The sequence below is a fragment of the Budorcas taxicolor genome, chromosome 3, assembly GCF_023091745.1.
Source record: "Budorcas taxicolor isolate Tak-1 chromosome 3, Takin1.1, whole genome shotgun sequence".
NCBI lineage: Eukaryota > Metazoa > Chordata > Mammalia > Artiodactyla > Bovidae > Budorcas > Budorcas taxicolor.
This window is the reverse complement of record NC_068912.1, coordinates 23,738,230-23,757,125: the sequence shown is the minus strand read 5'-3', so window position 1 is coordinate 23,757,125 and position 18,896 is coordinate 23,738,230. Positions and strand designations below refer to the sequence as shown.

The 18,896-nt window shown below is 38.4% G+C and overlaps 1 protein-coding gene across 1 annotated transcript in view; it reads right to left on the bottom strand.

Moving 5' to 3' along the window:
• The window catches only part of NOTCH2 (notch receptor 2), a 177,350-nt gene that overhangs the window by 36,571 nt on the left and 121,883 nt on the right, over positions 1 to 18,896 (bottom strand). The window contains exons 12-15 of the mRNA XM_052636558.1: positions 14,248 to 14,358; positions 7,663 to 7,855; positions 6,187 to 6,332; positions 4,505 to 4,618 (exon numbers count right to left, since the gene is read on the bottom strand). Coding sequence (XP_052492518.1) covers positions 4,505 to 4,618; positions 6,187 to 6,332; positions 7,663 to 7,855; positions 14,248 to 14,358 — 564 coding nt within the window. The remainder of the gene's footprint in view (positions 1 to 4,504; positions 4,619 to 6,186; positions 6,333 to 7,662; positions 7,856 to 14,247; positions 14,359 to 18,896) is intronic.

Genomic DNA, 18,896 nt, shown 5'->3' with positions numbered 1-18,896 from the left:
AAGAAGAGAAAGGCTACCCACTCCAGTATTCTGGCCTGGAGAATTCCATGGACTATACAGTCCATGGGGTTGCAAAAAGTTGGACACGACTGAGCAACTTTCACTTTCACTTTCCCAGAGTAATGAAACTGAAAGCAAAAACAAATGGGACATAATTAAACTTAAAAGCTTTTGCACGGCAAAGGAAAGCAGTAAACAAAATGAAAAGACAACCCTCATAATGGGAAAAAATATTTGCAAATGAAGCAACTGACAAGGGCAAATTTCCAAAACATACAAACAGCTTATGCACCTCAATCAAAAAAAGAAAAAAAGAAGAAAAAATCCCACTGCAATCAAAAAATGGGCAGAGGATCTAAAGAGACATTTCTCTAAAGACATATAGATGGCTAAAAAAGCACATCGAAAGATGCTCAACATCACTAATTATTAGAGAAATACAAATCAAAACTATAATGTGGCATCACATCACACCTGTCAGAAAGGCTATCATCAAAAAATCTATAAACAATAAATGCTGGAGAGGGTATGGAGAAATGGAACACTCCAACACTGTTGGTGAGAATGTAAGATGGTACAGCCACTATTGAGAAAAATATGGAGGTTCCTCAAAAAAGTAAAAACAGAGCTACCATATATATGATCCAGCAATTTCACTCGTGGGCATATAACCACAGAAAATCGTAATTCTAAAAGATACATGTACCCCAGTGTTTATCGCATCAGTATTTGTAATAGCCAAAACGCTGAAGCAACTTAAATGCCCATCAACAGAGGAATGGATAAAAAAGATGTGGTATATATATGCAGTGGAATATTATTCAGCCTTAAAGATGAATGAAATAAAGCCATTTGACATTTGCAGCAACATAGACGGACCTAGAGATTGTTGTACAGAGTGAAATAAGTCAGACAAAGACAAATACCACATGGTATCACTTATAGCTAGTATCTAAAAAAGCTTACAAATGAACTTAGTTACAAAACAGAAACAGTTACAGATGTAGAAATCAACCCTATGGTTACCAAGGGGAAGGGAGGGATGAATACTATTATATAGCACAGGAAATTCTATTCAATAATCTGTAATGGTCTATATGGAAAAAGAATCAAAAAAGAGTTCAAAAACAAAGAGTTCACTTTGCTGTACACCTCAAACTAACACATTGTAAATCAACTATATTCCAATAAAAACTTTTTTAAAAAGGGAGATTAAGTTGTTTTGGAAGTCAAATTACAACTCAAAATTGTCAGAATGTCTATCATCAAAAAAGTATACAAATAAAGTATGCTGGTAAAGATGTGAAGAAAAGGAAACTCTTGATGCTATTGGTTGGAATGTAAACTAGTATAGCCATCATAGTGAACTGTCACTCAAGCTAAAAACAGAACTAAAATATGATCCAGTAACTGCACTCCTTGGTATACATCTGAAGAAAATGAAAACACTAATTCAAAAAGATATATGCATCTCAATGGATTTTCCAGGCAATAGTCCTGGAGTGGATTGCCATTTCCTTCTCCAGGGGATCTTCCCAACCCAGGGATCGAACCCGGGTCTCCCGCATTATAGACAGACGCTTTACCGTCTGAGCCACCAGGGAAGTCCGTTCAAATCAGCGTTAGGTTATTTATCATAGCCAGGCTATGGAAGCAACCTAAGTATCCATCAAAAAATGAAGGGATAAAGAAGATGTGATCTGTAACTCTCTCTCTCTCTCACACACACACATACACACAAGAGTATTACTCAGAAATAAAAAAAAATGAAATTCTGCCATCTGCATCATGGATGGACTTAGAGGGTATTATGATTAGCGAAACAAGTCAGACAGAAAAGACAAATATTGTATGTTATTACTTATCTGTGGAGTCTAAAAAACAAGACAAATGAATATAATAAAATAGAAACAGCCTTACAGGTATAGAGAACAAACCGTGGTTACTAGCGGGAGAAGGAAGAGGGAGGGCCAAGGTAGAGGTGGGGGATTAAGAGAGAGAAACTACTAGGCATAAAATAAATAATCCACATGGATACAGAACAGGGAATACAGCTATTATTTCATAGTAACTTTAAATGGGGTATAATCTTTAAATATTTGAATCACTATAGTCTACACCTGAAACTAATACAATGTTGCAACAAAATAAATAAGGTCAAGTTACAATTAACTCAATTTAAAACTTTATCTTAAAACTTTGCATTCAAAACAAAAAAAAATATTACCACAAATTTTCATCAATGTCCCTAACCACTTTTTCTTTTCTTAAAAGGTTCTTTTTGATGTGGACCATTTTTTGTGCTGCTGCTAAGTTGCTTCAGTTGTGTCCAACTCTTTGCAACTCTGTGGGCTGTAGCCCACCAGGCTTCTCTGTTCATGGCATTCTCCAGGAAAGAATACTGGAATGGGTTGCCGTTCCTTCTTCAGGGATCCTCTCCATGCAGGGATCAAACCTGTGTTTCTTATGTCTCCTGCACTGGCAGGCGAGTTCTTTACCACTGGCACCACCTGGGAAGTCCCAGGACTGGTTTTAGAATTAATTTATTTTGGGGTGCACTGGGTCTTTGTTGCTGCACACAGGCCTTGTGGCAAGTAGGGGCTACTCTCTAGTTGCAGCGAATAGCAGGCTTTTCACTGCAGGGCTTCTCCTGTTGGGGGGCACGGGCTCTATGCGTATGGGCTTTAGAAGTTGCGGCATACGGGCTTAGCTGCCTCGAGGCATGTGAGATTTTCCTGGACCAAGGATCGAACTCGTGTCCTCCACGTTGGCAAATGGATTCTTAACTGCTGGACCACCAGGGAAGTCCAATGTGGACCATTTTTAAAGTCTTTATTGAATTTGTTACAAAATTGCTTTTGTTTTATGTTTTGGCTTTTTGGCCATGAGGCAGTGGGATCTTAGCTCCCAACCAGGGATCAAGCCTGTTTCCGCTGCACTGGAATATGAAGTTTTAACCACTGGATCACCAGGGAAATTCCCCTAACAAGTTCTTAATGTGTCTGGTCAGAACAGTGGTTCACAAGGAAAGGCAACGCTTAGCTCCCTGCATGCTGGCCAAATTCAATGACACTCAGAACCCTTAGCAGCACTCAGCATTGAAATTTTAGTCTGTAATACCTAATATAATTTCCCAGAGGTCACACATAGTAAATTCTTTTTAGTAAGATCCTAATATGTAGAAAAACCAACAGCCAGCATATAGTCAGATATTCTTACAGTGTTGAATAGCAAGAAGGCAAATACTTTCCCAATGAGCTATGTACCTTAGTCACATTCAGATAAGCCTATAATGTGTCAAAGCATAATGACACCTGCTTATATCTCCCTACTACCATCAATTCTCAGTCTTTATGGTTGTAAATGACATGATCTGCTCAGTTCCAACAAATGTGACTGCTATTGCTATCGAATGACATTATTTAGACTGTCTGGGGATAGCTATGGATCTCCAATAACTTTGACTTTTCTAGTCAGGATGGCTAAATGCAGTGTGTCTGCATGAATGTTCCTTCTAAAGAGGTGACAAAGACAGCAATGCAGTATCAAGTCTTCCAGGAAAGAGTCATGCATCCGGCCACTCTAAACAGCCTAGAGTCACTAGCAACAGCTACTATCAACAGGCCAAGACTCTGGGGAGTAAGAACTCAGCCATGCTCCTGCCTGCATGCAAGGCACTGGAGAAACGTGCAAAGCCATTAAATGAATGACATGAGGCGAGTGAGCCACACGAATAAAACCAGTCACAAGACGGCAGTAATGAGGCGGGAGAATACAGGGAAACGTCCAAGCACACTCCTGTAACACCACCTGAAACAAAGTCACCTGATACGAAATGAAGTCACATCCGTGTCTTCTGTGTGTGATCGCCATCCAAGGGGCAGTGCCTCTCTGCAGAGGACGCAGTGGCAATCAATGTGAGGAGAGGAATGACAGTTAAGAGGACAAGCTTTGGATTCAAAGACTCAGGGACAAATCCTAGATTTACTACTTACCTATGTGACCTTCAGCAAGTAACCTCTCTTTGCCTCAGCTTCCTCATGTATAAAATGGTGACAGGAATAGGAACCTGTACTCTATAGAATTACTGTGAGCACTGGAGCAAATACTCCAAAATATATAAAGTGTCTGGCATTTAGTAAAGGACTGATAAGTGGTAACTGTTGTGTTGGCAAAACAAAGACCAAGAGGACAGGCCATATAGTCCATTCAGATAATGACTAAACCATCAGCTATGCATCAATTCAAGACATGTATAATTAAACAATTTTTTTCAAACCCTAAAAAATAAAGGCAAACAAGTATCCCCACCACGTGCATGTAGAGAGGCCACAGTGTTTTCTCAGAGTGGACGACCTAGACAGTGAGGGCAGGAAAGGCGATCAGGGAGTGATTCCTCAGAGCAGCATCACTGCCCCCACAGACCCCATCTCTGAGACTCCAAGGTTTGGAACGACAAGACAAGACCGAGCATCCCTTCCAGCCCCTGGACCCCAGGACTCACCTGTGTACGGCAGCACACAGTGGCAAGTATAACCGCTTACATCATCAAAGCAGGTTCCTTGGTTCAGACATGGATTCGAAGCACATTCATCAATATTCACCTGGCAGTTATAGCCTGCACACAAAAAGGGGGGAAAATCAAAGACAGTGAAACTTTCTGTTAGCCTCCTCAATATCTCAATTACTAAGCAATGCTCTCAGGGGTAAACATTAAACACCTCAGAAACTGCGTTAATTTTTTCAAGCCACTGAAACACCTGTTCGTTCATTTCAGTGTCAAGTCCCTGACATACAGTCAGTCAGTAAAACTGCTTAATCAAAACATGAATGGAAGAACAATATATTCTAATAGCTTGAAAGTTTAATGAATCTCCAAATACAAGTAATTTCTCTATAATGGACCAAGAAGTTCACTAGGGTAAAAAGCTACTGCTATATCTAAATAGAGGCTTCTATACAAAGTATCTGGTCAGGGCTTAAAAATAGGCTAGAAATTATCAAGGGATAAAAATATTTGAACAGTTAATCAAAGCTTCTTGATTTATGCCCACTTTTTCAAATGCACAGTATCTACCATCAATGTGGTGGTGTTTTCTGAAGTCACAAAGCTCTTCCCCCTGATCCAAGACACAAAATCTACTCCCACCATGAAAAAAGAGAAAAGGAAGGAAGCATTCATGGGGACAGGATATTACCAAATGCCACCACCTTTATACCTGCAATAGGGCCTGACACAGAGTCTTAAAACTGAGGAACTATAGCCATGTATAAAAAGAAAATGATGGTCTAAGAGTATAGAGGTCTGAGTTCAAACTGTACTCTGTTAATCACTAGACATATGATTGTGAACTATTTTGATATTTATTTTGTCAATCAGCAAGTCTCAAAGAGACAAAGGAATAAAAGTGCTTTTAAATCTGTAAGTTTCTATACAGATGTTATATATCTGAATGTCAAAAAGTTAATGACTAAAATATGATCTTAGAAAAATGTCAAGTTATCAAATAAAGTGACACTGAAATATACTGACCTATCACAGTAGCGTGGCACAACTTTGAGTTGTGAAATAAATGACTATATGGATCAAGGAGTATAACTATGCATGATTTACCCACAGGTTTCTCTCTCAAGGGTTAAAGAAAAAAGTGACAGGAGAAATATAACAGAGACAACTCAAAAAGTGATTTTTCACAATACTCACTACTATGCATTCTTCCAGAAGGTCATAGGTGACTATGTATCATCTAAGAATATCTCAATGTTTAACAGAACTTGTTGGAAAGGTTTTAAATACATGGATTCTCCCATGATATTATTGCTACAATTACAGTAAAACAAGATTTTCATTCTTCTACCAATATCTCTTTTGAATTATCACAGAATCAAGCCTACACTGGAGCTTACAATTAGAATACCCAATTAAAATGTCCAAAGTTGTATGAGTAGAGCTCTAGTTGCTCACCTTAAATGGTAGTTTCAAGAGCTCACCTCTCTGCTAGTCTGAAAATAGAATCCATGTTTAAATTTATGTTTTTATTCTCCAACTGCCCTATAAATAATAAGTGCTCAAATTAAGGTTGCTATATGAATGAGTAGGAAAAGGGGAAAGAAAGAAGTGAGTCAAGCTGTATGTACCAACAAAAAGGCAGAAAAAGGACTTAAAAATATGCACTTCTGCATCACCTTTAAAACCCTTCTTGCAAGTACACCTGTATCCATTCACCAGATTGTCACAAGTTCCCCCGTTCTGGCATGGATTAGAAAGACATTCATTTTTGTCCACTTCACAGTTGATGCCAACCCAGCCTGCATCACAGAGGCACTTGTATCTGAAAGAAGACAGAAATAAGTTACAGTTGTGGTATGAATGTATAATTAAGTCACAGTTGAAATGCAAAATTCTGAAGAAATGAAGGATCAAGGAGCTCCTGGGTGGGCTAATCTCATTTCTGTTCCTCTTCAAACCTACACTTGGGTTACCTTGTGAATCATGTGGGCCCATCTGGAGTATTTCGTAAACACAGCTTTCTGGCCCACAAAAATGCTGGAAAAATTAAGTAAGTATAGTGGGCTTTCATATGTAAAGAGTGGTTGGTACAACAAATTGGGACAATCTGAAAGACACATTGACATTGATAAATTTGCAGTTTCTTTTCTGCTAAATAAATGTAAAGAAACCTTAGATCACTTGTTTCTGGTGTAAAACAGATACTCAGAAAGCAGGGTAGTATCAGAGACTCTAAGTGACCCCAAAGAGCTCCTGGGATGTTTGACTTCTGAGACATGGTTTGTTCTGACCTGAAACCCTGCCCCCAGAAAGCACCAAGGGTACTGAGCAGGAAATGGAACAAAAATGAAGGTATCTGAAATGTATGCATGTTGTTCACAATTTGGACACCATTAGCACTTAGAATGTAATATCGGGAGATAACAGCCTCCTTGTCTGGTGATTCTTTTTTAAAAAAAGTAAATGGATTGGGATGCTTTGAAGGCTGCTATACTCTGAAATAGGACTACTGAGTTAATTCAGCTTAGAAATCACTTAATTTCCCATTTACCTCTAAATGTACTCTTCATTCTTTCATCTGTTGTAAGCATGGCAAATGCTAAGTCTTGGGCCAAAGTCCCATCCTCTGGCAAGCATAGCAAGAGCACAGGACTATCTCATGGAACCAAACGTCACACTCTGTGATTCTAGAAAATTACTTGCCAACACATTACACAACTCTCAGGGGCTTATCAGCTGTGAACATTTCATCAGGGCCAAAACTCTAGCTAGCTGAGACCAGCTCTACTTCAGTGGTACCCACTGGTATCATTATGAAACAGAGCTGGGTTTTCTTTAAGCAGGAGGTTAAGTCAAACAGAATATCCCTCAGAACGCAATCTTGCAGTTAGTACTAAAAGCACAACTAAAGACTCAGAAAATAACCCTGGACTCTTCCCATGTGCTGACTACCCACATGAGGAATGAAACATTCCTCCTTACTTTCCATCTACTCAGTCATGGAAGGCAGGGAAGAAGTGGTGACTTGGAAGACTCTTCAGCCTAGTCTCAGCTCAAGTCCTGACTAACTGCTACAGGGTATGGCCTGTACTAAAACTCAACTGGCTCGACACGGGTCAATAAGAAACGATGAATACACAACAGCTACTCACCCAGTGAGGCCCCCAGTACAGTTTCCGTGGACACAGGGATTGCTCAGGCACTCGTTCACCTGTGAGTAGCAGCTGGGATGGTGGGGCCCCTCAGGGCAGATACAGCGGAAACCGTTCACATCATTGATGCACGTTGCACCCTTGCGACAGGGATTGGAGGCACACTCATCAATGTCAATGTTACATCTCTGCCCTGTAGAGAAGGGGGACAGTTTCTGTCAAATCCAAAATGCTTAGGGAATAGACCCAGGACCATGAGATCTATTGTGCAGGTACCTTTACCTGCCTAGGCTATAAAATGCTGTGGGCACCAAACGTCAAGACTTAAGGAATAAGACATCCAATAGCACGTAGTGCCACGCAAGGAAGGAGCAGAGAGCACTGTACTTTGATAATTTAACAAAGGTAACAAAATACTGGAACGGTGTTGTAGTGTTTCGACATGTTTCTTCACTCCAGTTTAGAAATGGGGAAACTTTGCATCAAATATTCAAAAAGAGAACATCAAATGCGACCAAAGTTGGCTGCTCCTCTTACTGCTGCTGTTAGGAGAACTCTCAAGCTTTTCTTATCACTGTTGTCAGCTGGTTTACTGCCTTCATTCTCGTAAAAGTTAGTCAATCTTTTACATTTCTATATATGGTAAATCTCAATTAACAGGAATGTTCAGTGATTAACACTGAATCACTATTAATGATTAAGTTGCTTAAAAAGAAAAGCCATTTGTTTTAACTTTTATAATTGTATTAATCTATTTTCTGGCTCAGGAAGAAGAGAAACCTAAATATAATTTTATTGTTCTCTGATTACTGAGAAAACAATTCAGGGTCTCTCAATATAGATCAGTAGTTCTTCAATTTTAATGTGCAAGGATTGCTAAAAGTACTTGTTTTTAAAGAAGATCCTTACTGCTTCAAAGTAACATTTTAAATAATGTAGGTGTTTCAGATACTACAGTTTGAGAAATTCTGATGTAGACAATTATTATTTCATCAAGTTATAATGTAAATGTAATGTATAATGTAAATGTTCAGAATATATGAAATTGAAATGAATATGTTCCTCTAAAACATACCCAAGATTGGACTTTGAAAAGATGTCTGCTATAAAGTGGAATAAAGTATGCCAGTTACATATGAGTTTTGCTTTAAGTTTTGAATAAATGATATTTAACTATATATTCCAAAATGATATAAAATTTTAAAATAACCCATAATTCTGTAAATAAGTGGTGACAAGTAACTGCTATGAAGGAATTATAAATTTCAAAGAATACAATTTTCTGATTCATATAAAACCAGGCATTTTTATTTAAGAAAGAGTAACCCTACAATTAGAACAGGAAATTCCAAATGAAATAGATACACACCCTTTTAAAGTATGGGTATTAACATTTTTTCACTCTCTACTACTCTCTAAACCATTATTGATGGTTCGTGTGGTAAAAAACCCATAATCTGATAGTAGTTGCTATTTTCCTTTTAAGTATTTCATTAATAACCAATTCTACAATACTACTTTCTTAGCTTCAACTTCTGATTTTTTTTTTAGATGTTTGCCACTGGCATCGAGATAAGAGCCACAAGTCTTCAACTACAGCACTATCCTCTGTCTGAAACCCTGTGGAGAATGAGACGAAAAAGCTTTTTCAATTCTGTCTTTTCTTGGGAAAAATATTCTCAGAAGTCACACTTCTCACATTTTCTTTATTTGCTTTTAAAGCTCTCAGCAGAATCAATTTTCAAGTCATCTTTAGCTGAGAGGGTTAAGTGCCCCTTTGTGTAGTCTACCTGGTGAACCGCAGCTGCTTCACTAGCAAATTCTCATCCTTTAAGTAGCATCAGAAATCCCAGCATTTCATGAACTCCCAGCACAAGACTATGTACCTTGTTGGGCTCAGTAACTACTGAATGAGAAATTAGCCAATGTTTCTTACCGTGTAGGTTGATGCCTAACAAATTAGTATTTAATGAATGAAAGCATGGTACAGTGCAGACTCAAGAGTCTAGTGTTGGATGTCAGAGGTTCCATATGTGAGTGCTGGTCATTCATTCAGCAATATTTTCTAAGTGCTCCCTGAGTGCTACACAGTTTTAGAAAATGCTGGCTAAAAAGACAATTCGGGAAGTGCCTGCCTTCTGGGAACTCACAGTCCTAACAGTGAGACTCAGTAGCTAAGACCTGTAGCATTCCAGGCTCCTCTGTCCATGGGATTTTCCAGGCAATATACTGGAGTGGATTGCCATTTCCTTCTCCAGGGGATCTTCCCAAACCAGGGATTGAACCCGGGTCTCTCACACTGTAGACACTTTACCATCTAAGCCACCAGGGAAGTCCACTAGCTAAGACCATGGACACATTAAGCTCTTTCAGTTGCCTTATTTGTTAAATGAAGATAATAAAAATTCCCTAAGTTTTTTTGTTAATTTTAAAATTAAGACATGATTGACATATAACATTGTGTAAGTTTAAGGTATATGATGTGTTGGTTTGATATATTTTATATATTGCAATATGATTACCTCCACAGTTAGTGAACACTTCTATCATGTCACATAACCATCACTTCTTTTTGTGGTAAAAACAATTAAGATCTACTCTCAGCAATTTGAAAGTTTATCATGCAGTATTGCTGACTATAATCACTATGCTATGCATTCAATCAGAACTTATTTATCTAGTAGTTGCAAATTTGTACCCTTAAACAATATCTCCCCAATCTGCTACCCTCCCAGCCTAGACCCTGATAGACACCATTCTACTCTCTGCTTTCCTGAGTTTGGCTTTTTAATATTCTGCATTAAGTGATACCATACAGTATTTGTCTTTCACTGCCTGATTTATCTCACTTAATGTCCTCAAGTTCCATTCATGTTGTCACAAATGTCAGGATTTCCCCTTCTCTCATGGCTGAATTATATTCCACTGTGTACATACAAGGTATCCTTTACTCATTCATCCATTTGATGGACACTCTGGTTGTTTTGATATCTTGACTACTGTGAATAATGCTGCTATGAACATGGGTGTGTGCAAATACAAACTCCTCTTGAAATATTGATTTCAATTCCTTTAGATACACAACTGTAAAATTCCTGGACCTTATGGTAGTTCAATTTTTAATTTTTTGACAACTGCCATATTGTTTTCCCTAATAACTGTAACATTTTACATTCAGATCAACAGTGCATGAGAGTTCCCCTTTTCCCACACCCTCACAAACACTTGTTCTCTCTTATCTTTTTGATAACAACCAATCTTTCAAGGGTGACGTAATATTTCACTATGGTTTTGATTTTCATTTTCCCAATGATTAGTGATGCTGAGCATCTTTTCCTGTACCTGCTGGCCATCTATATGTCTTCTTTGGAAAAAGAATGTCCTTTGCCCATTTCCCCCTGATTCTAAACATCTGTTTTCCTTCATTGCTCACACTTTTCTGAATGTGTATACCTTGCTTCTAACTACTTCCCTAGTCTTTAGTCATCTTCCGATGTATGCAGTCTGGGTCCCTGACCATACCTTAAACCCTTTTAAAGGCATGAGCTCACTGTCTACCACTTTTCCCATAATCCAGTGCTCCTCTGTGCTTAGCAGTGTGCCTTCACTAATGGCTGGAGAACCAGAAACAACTGTGTGTTCAGCATTTATAAATTTATAATTTATAAATATTTATTCACTTTGCTTCTGATTAGAAAATCCTGTAAGAGACTGAAAGAAAGATGAGATTGCAAACCTCGAATCTATTATTTTTTCATTGAATTTGGCGATTTTATACAGCCGCATAATGATATGTGATGAGGATTAGGTATATTGCTAGCTACTCATCATAGATTGTAAAGCTTGTAAAACTACCTGTTTCAGTTGATACTGGATTTCAAAAGATAAATAATGATTTACAGCCTAAAAATATAATCAGAATGTGGTTAAATCATGTAGCTCTGAGAACCAGAGTAAACATTACCAGTATCTTATATCTGGAAATTATTGGGAATTTTCCAGTAATATTTTCTAAAATTGGGTTTCCGACTCCTAACTTAATGCATTTTCATTTTTAAAGTGTTAGTCGCTCAGTTGTGTCTGACTCTTTGCAACCCCATGGACTGTAGCCCACCAGGCTCCTCTGTCCATGGAATTCTCAAGGCAAGAATACTGGAGTAGGTTGTATAATTGACATGTAACATTATTAATTTCAGGTGTACAGCATAATGATGTGATATTTGTGTATATTGAAAAATGATCACTACAATAAGTCTAGTTAACATCTGTCACTACTGAATTTGTTATTTGTCCAATTTTTAATTGAATTATTTGCTTCTTTACTTTGAGTTGTATGATTCTTTATATATTTTGGATATTAACTTTTTGTTAGACACATATTTTGCATATATTTTTATCCATCTCTGTAGGTTAGCTTTTCAACATATTGTTTTTTTGCCCCTCAGAAGTTCATTTTAGTTTTTCTTACTTGTGCTTTTGGTTTCATTTATAACCTATCTACTTTTATGGACTGTTCTGAGAAGTCAGCAAAATAATGGACATGAATGTGAAACTGAAAAAGTAGTTAATACTACTGAAAAGTAGTCTACTGAAGTGACACATGATTTCTTACTTTTCCTATTCAATCAGTAAATATAAAGTGGTCTGCAGAGAACAGAGAATTTTGTCTGAAAAAATATTCCCTTAAATCTGTTCAAGCTGTTATTAAAATTGTAATAAAAAGTCGACAGTATTAAAATAAAGGCAAGACTAAAACCCCTTATATTTATGGGTCATGAGCATATAACACAGTTGCCTCTGATATTTTCAGCAACTGACTTGAAAAAACAAATAGAACAAAAAAGACGTAGAAAACAGTTCCAAGAACAGGGTACCACCCAGTAACCAAAACATTCCATTCCTTGGTTATGCAGTTTCATGCTACACCTTAAGTTTATTTTAGAATATTTTTAGCCTATGTCCTCCCTCCATGACCTTCCTGATTTGCTAAATGTTAAAAAGAGAGAGCATATGATTCACTGACATTTCCAAAAAATTTAAGTTGAGTCTAAGGCTTATATATCTAAAAAGAAACCACAGCAGGCACCCACTTATGCTGTCCAGTCAAGTCTGAAATCTATAATAGAACCCCCGGGGTGGAATGCTGGCCCTAGTGCACTGGTACTGTTACTTAAGCTCTCTGAATTCAGGGTTTCTCATCAATACTGTAGAAATAATAATGGTAGTGACAATTAAATGAGATTAGGCACTTGATTTAATGCCTACCTCAAAACAAGGCCTTAATAAATGGCAGCTATTCTCTTCTTATTACCTATGTAAACAAGTACATATGCCATTCTGTCTGAAAGAAATTCAGTTGGCTGTCACTGAATGTTGGAGTAACATATTTCAGGATACACAAGTACATCTGGCTCCACACCAGCAGTGCTGGGTACTAGATATAAGAACTCTCATCATCCTGGTCTTCTGAGTGATATTCCACTGAAAAGAGATTACGGTGACCACGTAGGCCACAAACGTTCCTCTCTCATGTCCACAATCACATGAAGCAGTGCAAAGGATTGTGATATACAGAGAGAGTTAAGTTCCCTGCAAGAAAGAGGCATCTCTTGGCTTTTTGACATTATAGTTTAAAAAGCTCTGTGGGAAGTTTCTCACGTTGGTTGCAAATGACCACATGGTATTTATGCAATGGCAACATCATGATGTAAGTGCCTTATTGTGTGTGGCATTGTCTAGCAAGAATGGGACTGGCACATTACACGCCCTCTGATGGTGCCTTTGACAAACAGATGTATCAGAAAGAGGCTTCATATTTCCTCAGTAGATCCTAGTACTTTTTGATCAGGAAGGTAAAAGGTGAAGGTAATCTTATTAGCAACAAAAGAAGATAAGAGAAAAGATGTATGTGAGTTTGCGTGTGTACACACATGGTGCATATATAAATGTTCTATGTCCTGTATCGAACATAGACTGGCACTGTCAATGTATGGCAAAACCAATACAGTATTGTAAAGTAAAATAAAGTAAAAATAAAATTAAAAAAAATAAATAAATGTTCTAGCTGGGGGGTTTAATTAAGAAGAATTTAAGAAGAATTATAACCAGTTTTATTTTAGTCACTTACTTTCTCCCTCCTGGAGAGAAAATAAAACCCACTATGCTAGCCAAAAATAGGTTGCTTTGCTGAGTTTTGACCTTAGCCAAATACTTATAAGAGGAAGTAAAATCATATAAGGTGTTCATAGAATTCTACCTTGGCCATGCCTTTATAGAAGGCATTCACTACTAAGTATAGAAAAATATGAAAGCTATATAACTTAAGCTCAGTGATGGAAACTCATGGTCTGAAAAGAAACCCTTTTTAAGCAGCTATAAACACATGGCCTAAAAACCCTAACTAATGAAAAGCTTCATGTTACAGTTCAGGGAAGGCCTGAAAACTGGGCCAGAGAAGCTCAGAAGCAACCTTCTAACCTTCCAAGAGATGAAGAAGTCAGATCTATTTGAAAGTAACTAACCTTTAGATGCCCTTTTCCCAAAGTGAGGGGGCTGAAGGAGTCTCCCAACAAAAAGGACCATTACCTGTGAATCCTGGTGAGCAGACACAGCTGTAACGATTAACACCATCCATACAGACTCCATGGACACACGGGTTACTTGCACAGTCATCAAAATTGATTTCACAATTAACACCTGCAAAGATGAAAGCAAAGAGAAACCATGCAATATTAGCACAGAAACACCAATGATCTCTGTTTGTGATGCTGGGTGTTAGGAAATCTCATCAGTATCTAGCCAACCCTGAATACAGGAAAGTAGCATTTCTGAAAGTTCAATGCTCCAGACCTTGTCAAAGGTATCATGAGGTCAAATGATTGTATTAATCACACTAAGCCACTATTTGTCTTTTTTATTGTGTTGGCATTTGCATTAATGTTACAAAAGCAATGGAGGCAATTAAATTCATTGATTAAAAAAAAAAAAAAGTCCACCAGACCCTGTGACGGAGTCTTCAGAACCTGGCAACAGTTCTTCATGATGTATGTGCCATCAAGGCAGAGATTTTTATCTCTTTTGCCTCAAGTATCCAGAGCAGTTTATAGCATATGTTGCCTCATTTTAAGTACAAATTAGGGATCCAAAGTTAATATACAGCTGCAATGACAATTAGATGAACTGATCCCTTTTACACACTGAACAATTCTCAGTCACAGGCAGCAAGGAGCCTGTCATCACTTCTGCCTTAATTCTGAGGCTGACAGTTTTCTATGACCTTGAATATAAGGTGCTTCCTAATTTCAGAAATGTTGAAGATTAAAAAAAAAAAGTGTAGCTCAGCACTGAAGAAATCTGCAAGGCAGCTGACAGCCAGCAGGAGGCACAGCAAGAGCTGTACTTTGATTTGTTTAACCCCAGGGGTGGGACACATGGGCAAATGGTGAGATGAGAATCATAAACGAAGGACCCCATAATGAAGGACCCCCCCATAAATGAAGGGGCTCTGGTTAGCAAGCCAATGATTTGGAATGGCATGAAAGGTCAATGTGAAGGGTATGGGATGGATTAATGTGAGAAGAACACTGGGCAGGCCATGACATGGAGTTGGTTTAAAGAAACGGTGCCCAAGGCCAAGGACATGCCAGTAGGAATGAAAGCAAAAGGATGAATGTGAGAGGTCATAAGAGCTACAGTCTTTATCACTTAGAAACTGAGTCAATGAAGAGAATAAAGGAGAAGTCATGGAAATTCAGTTACCATACCTGGATGTCTAGGAAAATATAATACTCTTGACAGATGTAGTGAATGAGGAAGAGGAGTTGGTGTTGGAAGACAAAAATCCTGATTTTGGATCTTTGAATTTAAAACATTAACTGCTTATGTAGGTCTTGTTAATTGATCTCCATGGACATGATTGCTTTAGAATATCAGACTGTACCCAACCAAATTATTACCCAGTTCCCATATTTCCATTTTGATGATAAAGCTATGGCTTTAGATTACAATAAATATCTTACTGAAAAAATAAAGAGCAATGGAGGTATGACTGCTGGCATCTTAGCAGGAATCCAGAAAGTGCCAAACTGTACTATACTAGTGTTTTTATTCTTCACCTCCATGTACTCAGTTAAAACAATACAAAAAAGATAGTTTCACTTAAGAATGACTTTGATGAAGCTGCCAAAAGTATTAACTTTACGATTTGATTATACCTTAACCCTTGAGTATACCTCTATTGTTTTGTGTGATGAAATAGAAAATACACATAAAGCTATTCTGTGGCATGCCAACATATACAGAGCAGTCTCCAGGAAAAGCAGTTGTGTGACTGAGTACTGAACTGAAACTGCAACTTTTTTCACAGAATCCCAGAGCAACTGACAAGACAAACCAGGACTATTCAGACCTAAGTACTTAGCAAATAGTTAAGTGAAAGAAACAAGCCTGCCGTTCATTTCAAGGAAAACAACTATGGCAATACTGTGCTCCAGAGGTAAAATTTAAGCTTTCCTTAGAACTTTGGGACTTGTATCTACCACTATAAGCTTGATACTGACTGTTACTATTAAGGGCTAAAGTTCAGGACAAATCTTACAGAGTCACAGCTTTCTCCTGGGGCATGTTGCCTTCCTCCTGGTATATTCCCCAGATGAATGACAGAGCTTGACTATGTTCAGGAAAGTTTAATTATAGATACAGGTAACTAAATAGTAGAGATACACCAATCCCTACTGTTACCACTATTCTGTAAAAATACTCATTATTATATTACTTAACATGAATTTAGTGATGAATTTGGATATCATAAAAGAATATATTGGCAGTTTAAAAAGTCTAAAAATTAAGCCTGATAATTAGGATATAAACTAACAAATGAAATTTCCACAACAAAATGCCTAGTATTTATTCACTCAAACTTTATATGAATATTTATTAATAATTACTATATTGAAAATGTATCAAGTCATTATTGTGAGCAAAATACTCTGCTTCCCACTTGATATAACTTTATTTTCTCACTTCAGTGCCAAACTAATCTGTGTTATACTCATTTTATCATGCACTTGTACAATTACATCAGCACAGCCAGGATGTGAACCCAGCTCTCTGGATTCTATACACTTCACCGCACCACACTGGTCACTGTGATTAATGTGACTGTACTGCCTTGCTAGCCACAGATGAGGCAAAGGTTTCAATATTCCTTAATTACAAATGGACACCTTTAGGAGACGTGTCTAGCCCTTGATTGACAATCCCAATTAATCCACAAGAGACCAAGGCAGGCCCCAGGAAGCCATGCGGTTTAATGGGACTGCCCCCAAATCCATGTTGTGTTCTAGCAGGAACAGACACTCAGCTCAAGCTGGGCCAATGAAATTATCTCATTGGAACGCTGGAACATGAACTGGGTGACCTATGGTCTGCATGTGGCTCTACTTCCCGCTAATCCCCCCAAAGCCTCATTATTCAATTCTCACTTGGAATCTGTAAGATGCCTCTGTGTGTTTTCACAGAATTCCTTCTGCTTGTCTGTTTTGTATTTGTTGTTTGCTGATGATTCTTTTAGCTAGTCAATGCAGTTTCTATAACTTGAAACTTCCCCCAAACTTACTTAAGATCACAGGTGAAAAAAGGCATTAGTAGTGATTCTGGGTAGTATACTGTGCTTTAAGTACTCAGTGAGTGAGAAACTACAATTATAACCTGCAGACTGTAAAGTATCCCTTCTATCCATATACTCATCCAAACCCCAAGCTACCAACTCAGACTATGTTATGAATGGGTTGTCAATTCTTAGATTGCAACTCAAGAGTCTATTCATATTGGTTAATTGAGTGAATCCTTTCACCCAGGCTCCCTGTACATGCCAGGTCCCTCTGCAGACATTACAGACCAAGATCTCTTTATGTGGTCTGCATCTCCTTGCGTGAATTCTCCAAACAGTCACAGGAATGAATCTGGCAGTTTTCTGAAAGAACCTGTGCCTTCCTTCTTTATGCTGCCTACACACCACTGATATTTACTACCTGCCTTTCTCACTGACAGCTACTTCCACCTTGACTTCTCTGTACTCCCCAGGGAACACACCTGATCCATCCTGGCATAATATAATCCCCAAGAAAACAAAATACTCGCCAGCCCACCACTCACCCAGGTTTCCAGTACATTTTTTATAATGGGAACGATAGCAAAGCCTAAAACAGCCCCACCATTCTAAAGGCATCCATTCAATTGCTTGTAAATCTCTCAAATTTCTTTTCGTACTGCAATTTCTCATGTCTGGGGACCAGCCCGGAAGCAAATTGCTTTTGGAAGGTTTCACAAAGATCTATTCAGCTCTTTTAGAGAGTTATCTAAACGTGGGGAGGGGGAAGGCATTTTCAACTGCGAAGGCATGGGATGTTTTTCGTATGCTTGAGCAACTCAAAAAGGACTTTGTTTTCAAACTTGGCATGTACGAGTTCCTGGATGAAGACCAGGGCCTTTGACAAGTTTGAAGAAATGGATTTGGAAATAACAAAATAAAATGAGGGCAGCTAACCGCCTCCCCCACCTTTGCCCCCTACACAGGCCATTTTCCTTAAATGGAGAATGAGTTCTCAATAAATCACTCCTTGTATTGGCAGGTTCCCTTCTAACAAAGGCACACACTAGTTAATCTTCCACTAATACATTTTCCTTTGATCTGAGACACAGAACTTCTCTGTCCATTAACCACAGTTGTGACCATAATTATTCCTCGAATAAGTAAAACAGAATCCACTGAAATCTGTGAAATGCTGCTGCCTGAGAAAACAGCTCAACATTTCCCCAGCAAGGAGTAGCATGCCCTCACGACTAACAAGCTGTCATTCAACTGGAAGCAGGAAACAGCCATGAACTGGGGATGGGAAACGACAGCTCTGCATTCTAATTGACAATAACCCAGACATGTTGCAGTGTCTCTCCTCTCCCTCTGAGTCCCCCACATGCCCAAAGCCCAGCAGAGAAAAACAGCAGAAGAAAGACGACCCGTTAAAGATAGTGTGATAGTTGCTCAGTCATGTCCGACTTTATGACCCCATGGACTATAGCCTGCCAGGCTCCTCTGTCCATGGAATTCTCCAGGCAAGAATACTGGAGTGGATTGCCATTTCCTTCTCCATTAAAGATACTGGACTCTAAAAGGGAGGAAAAACTACTGGAAGAACGGGAGGGATGGAGAGGGAAGGACCAACTTCATTAATCTG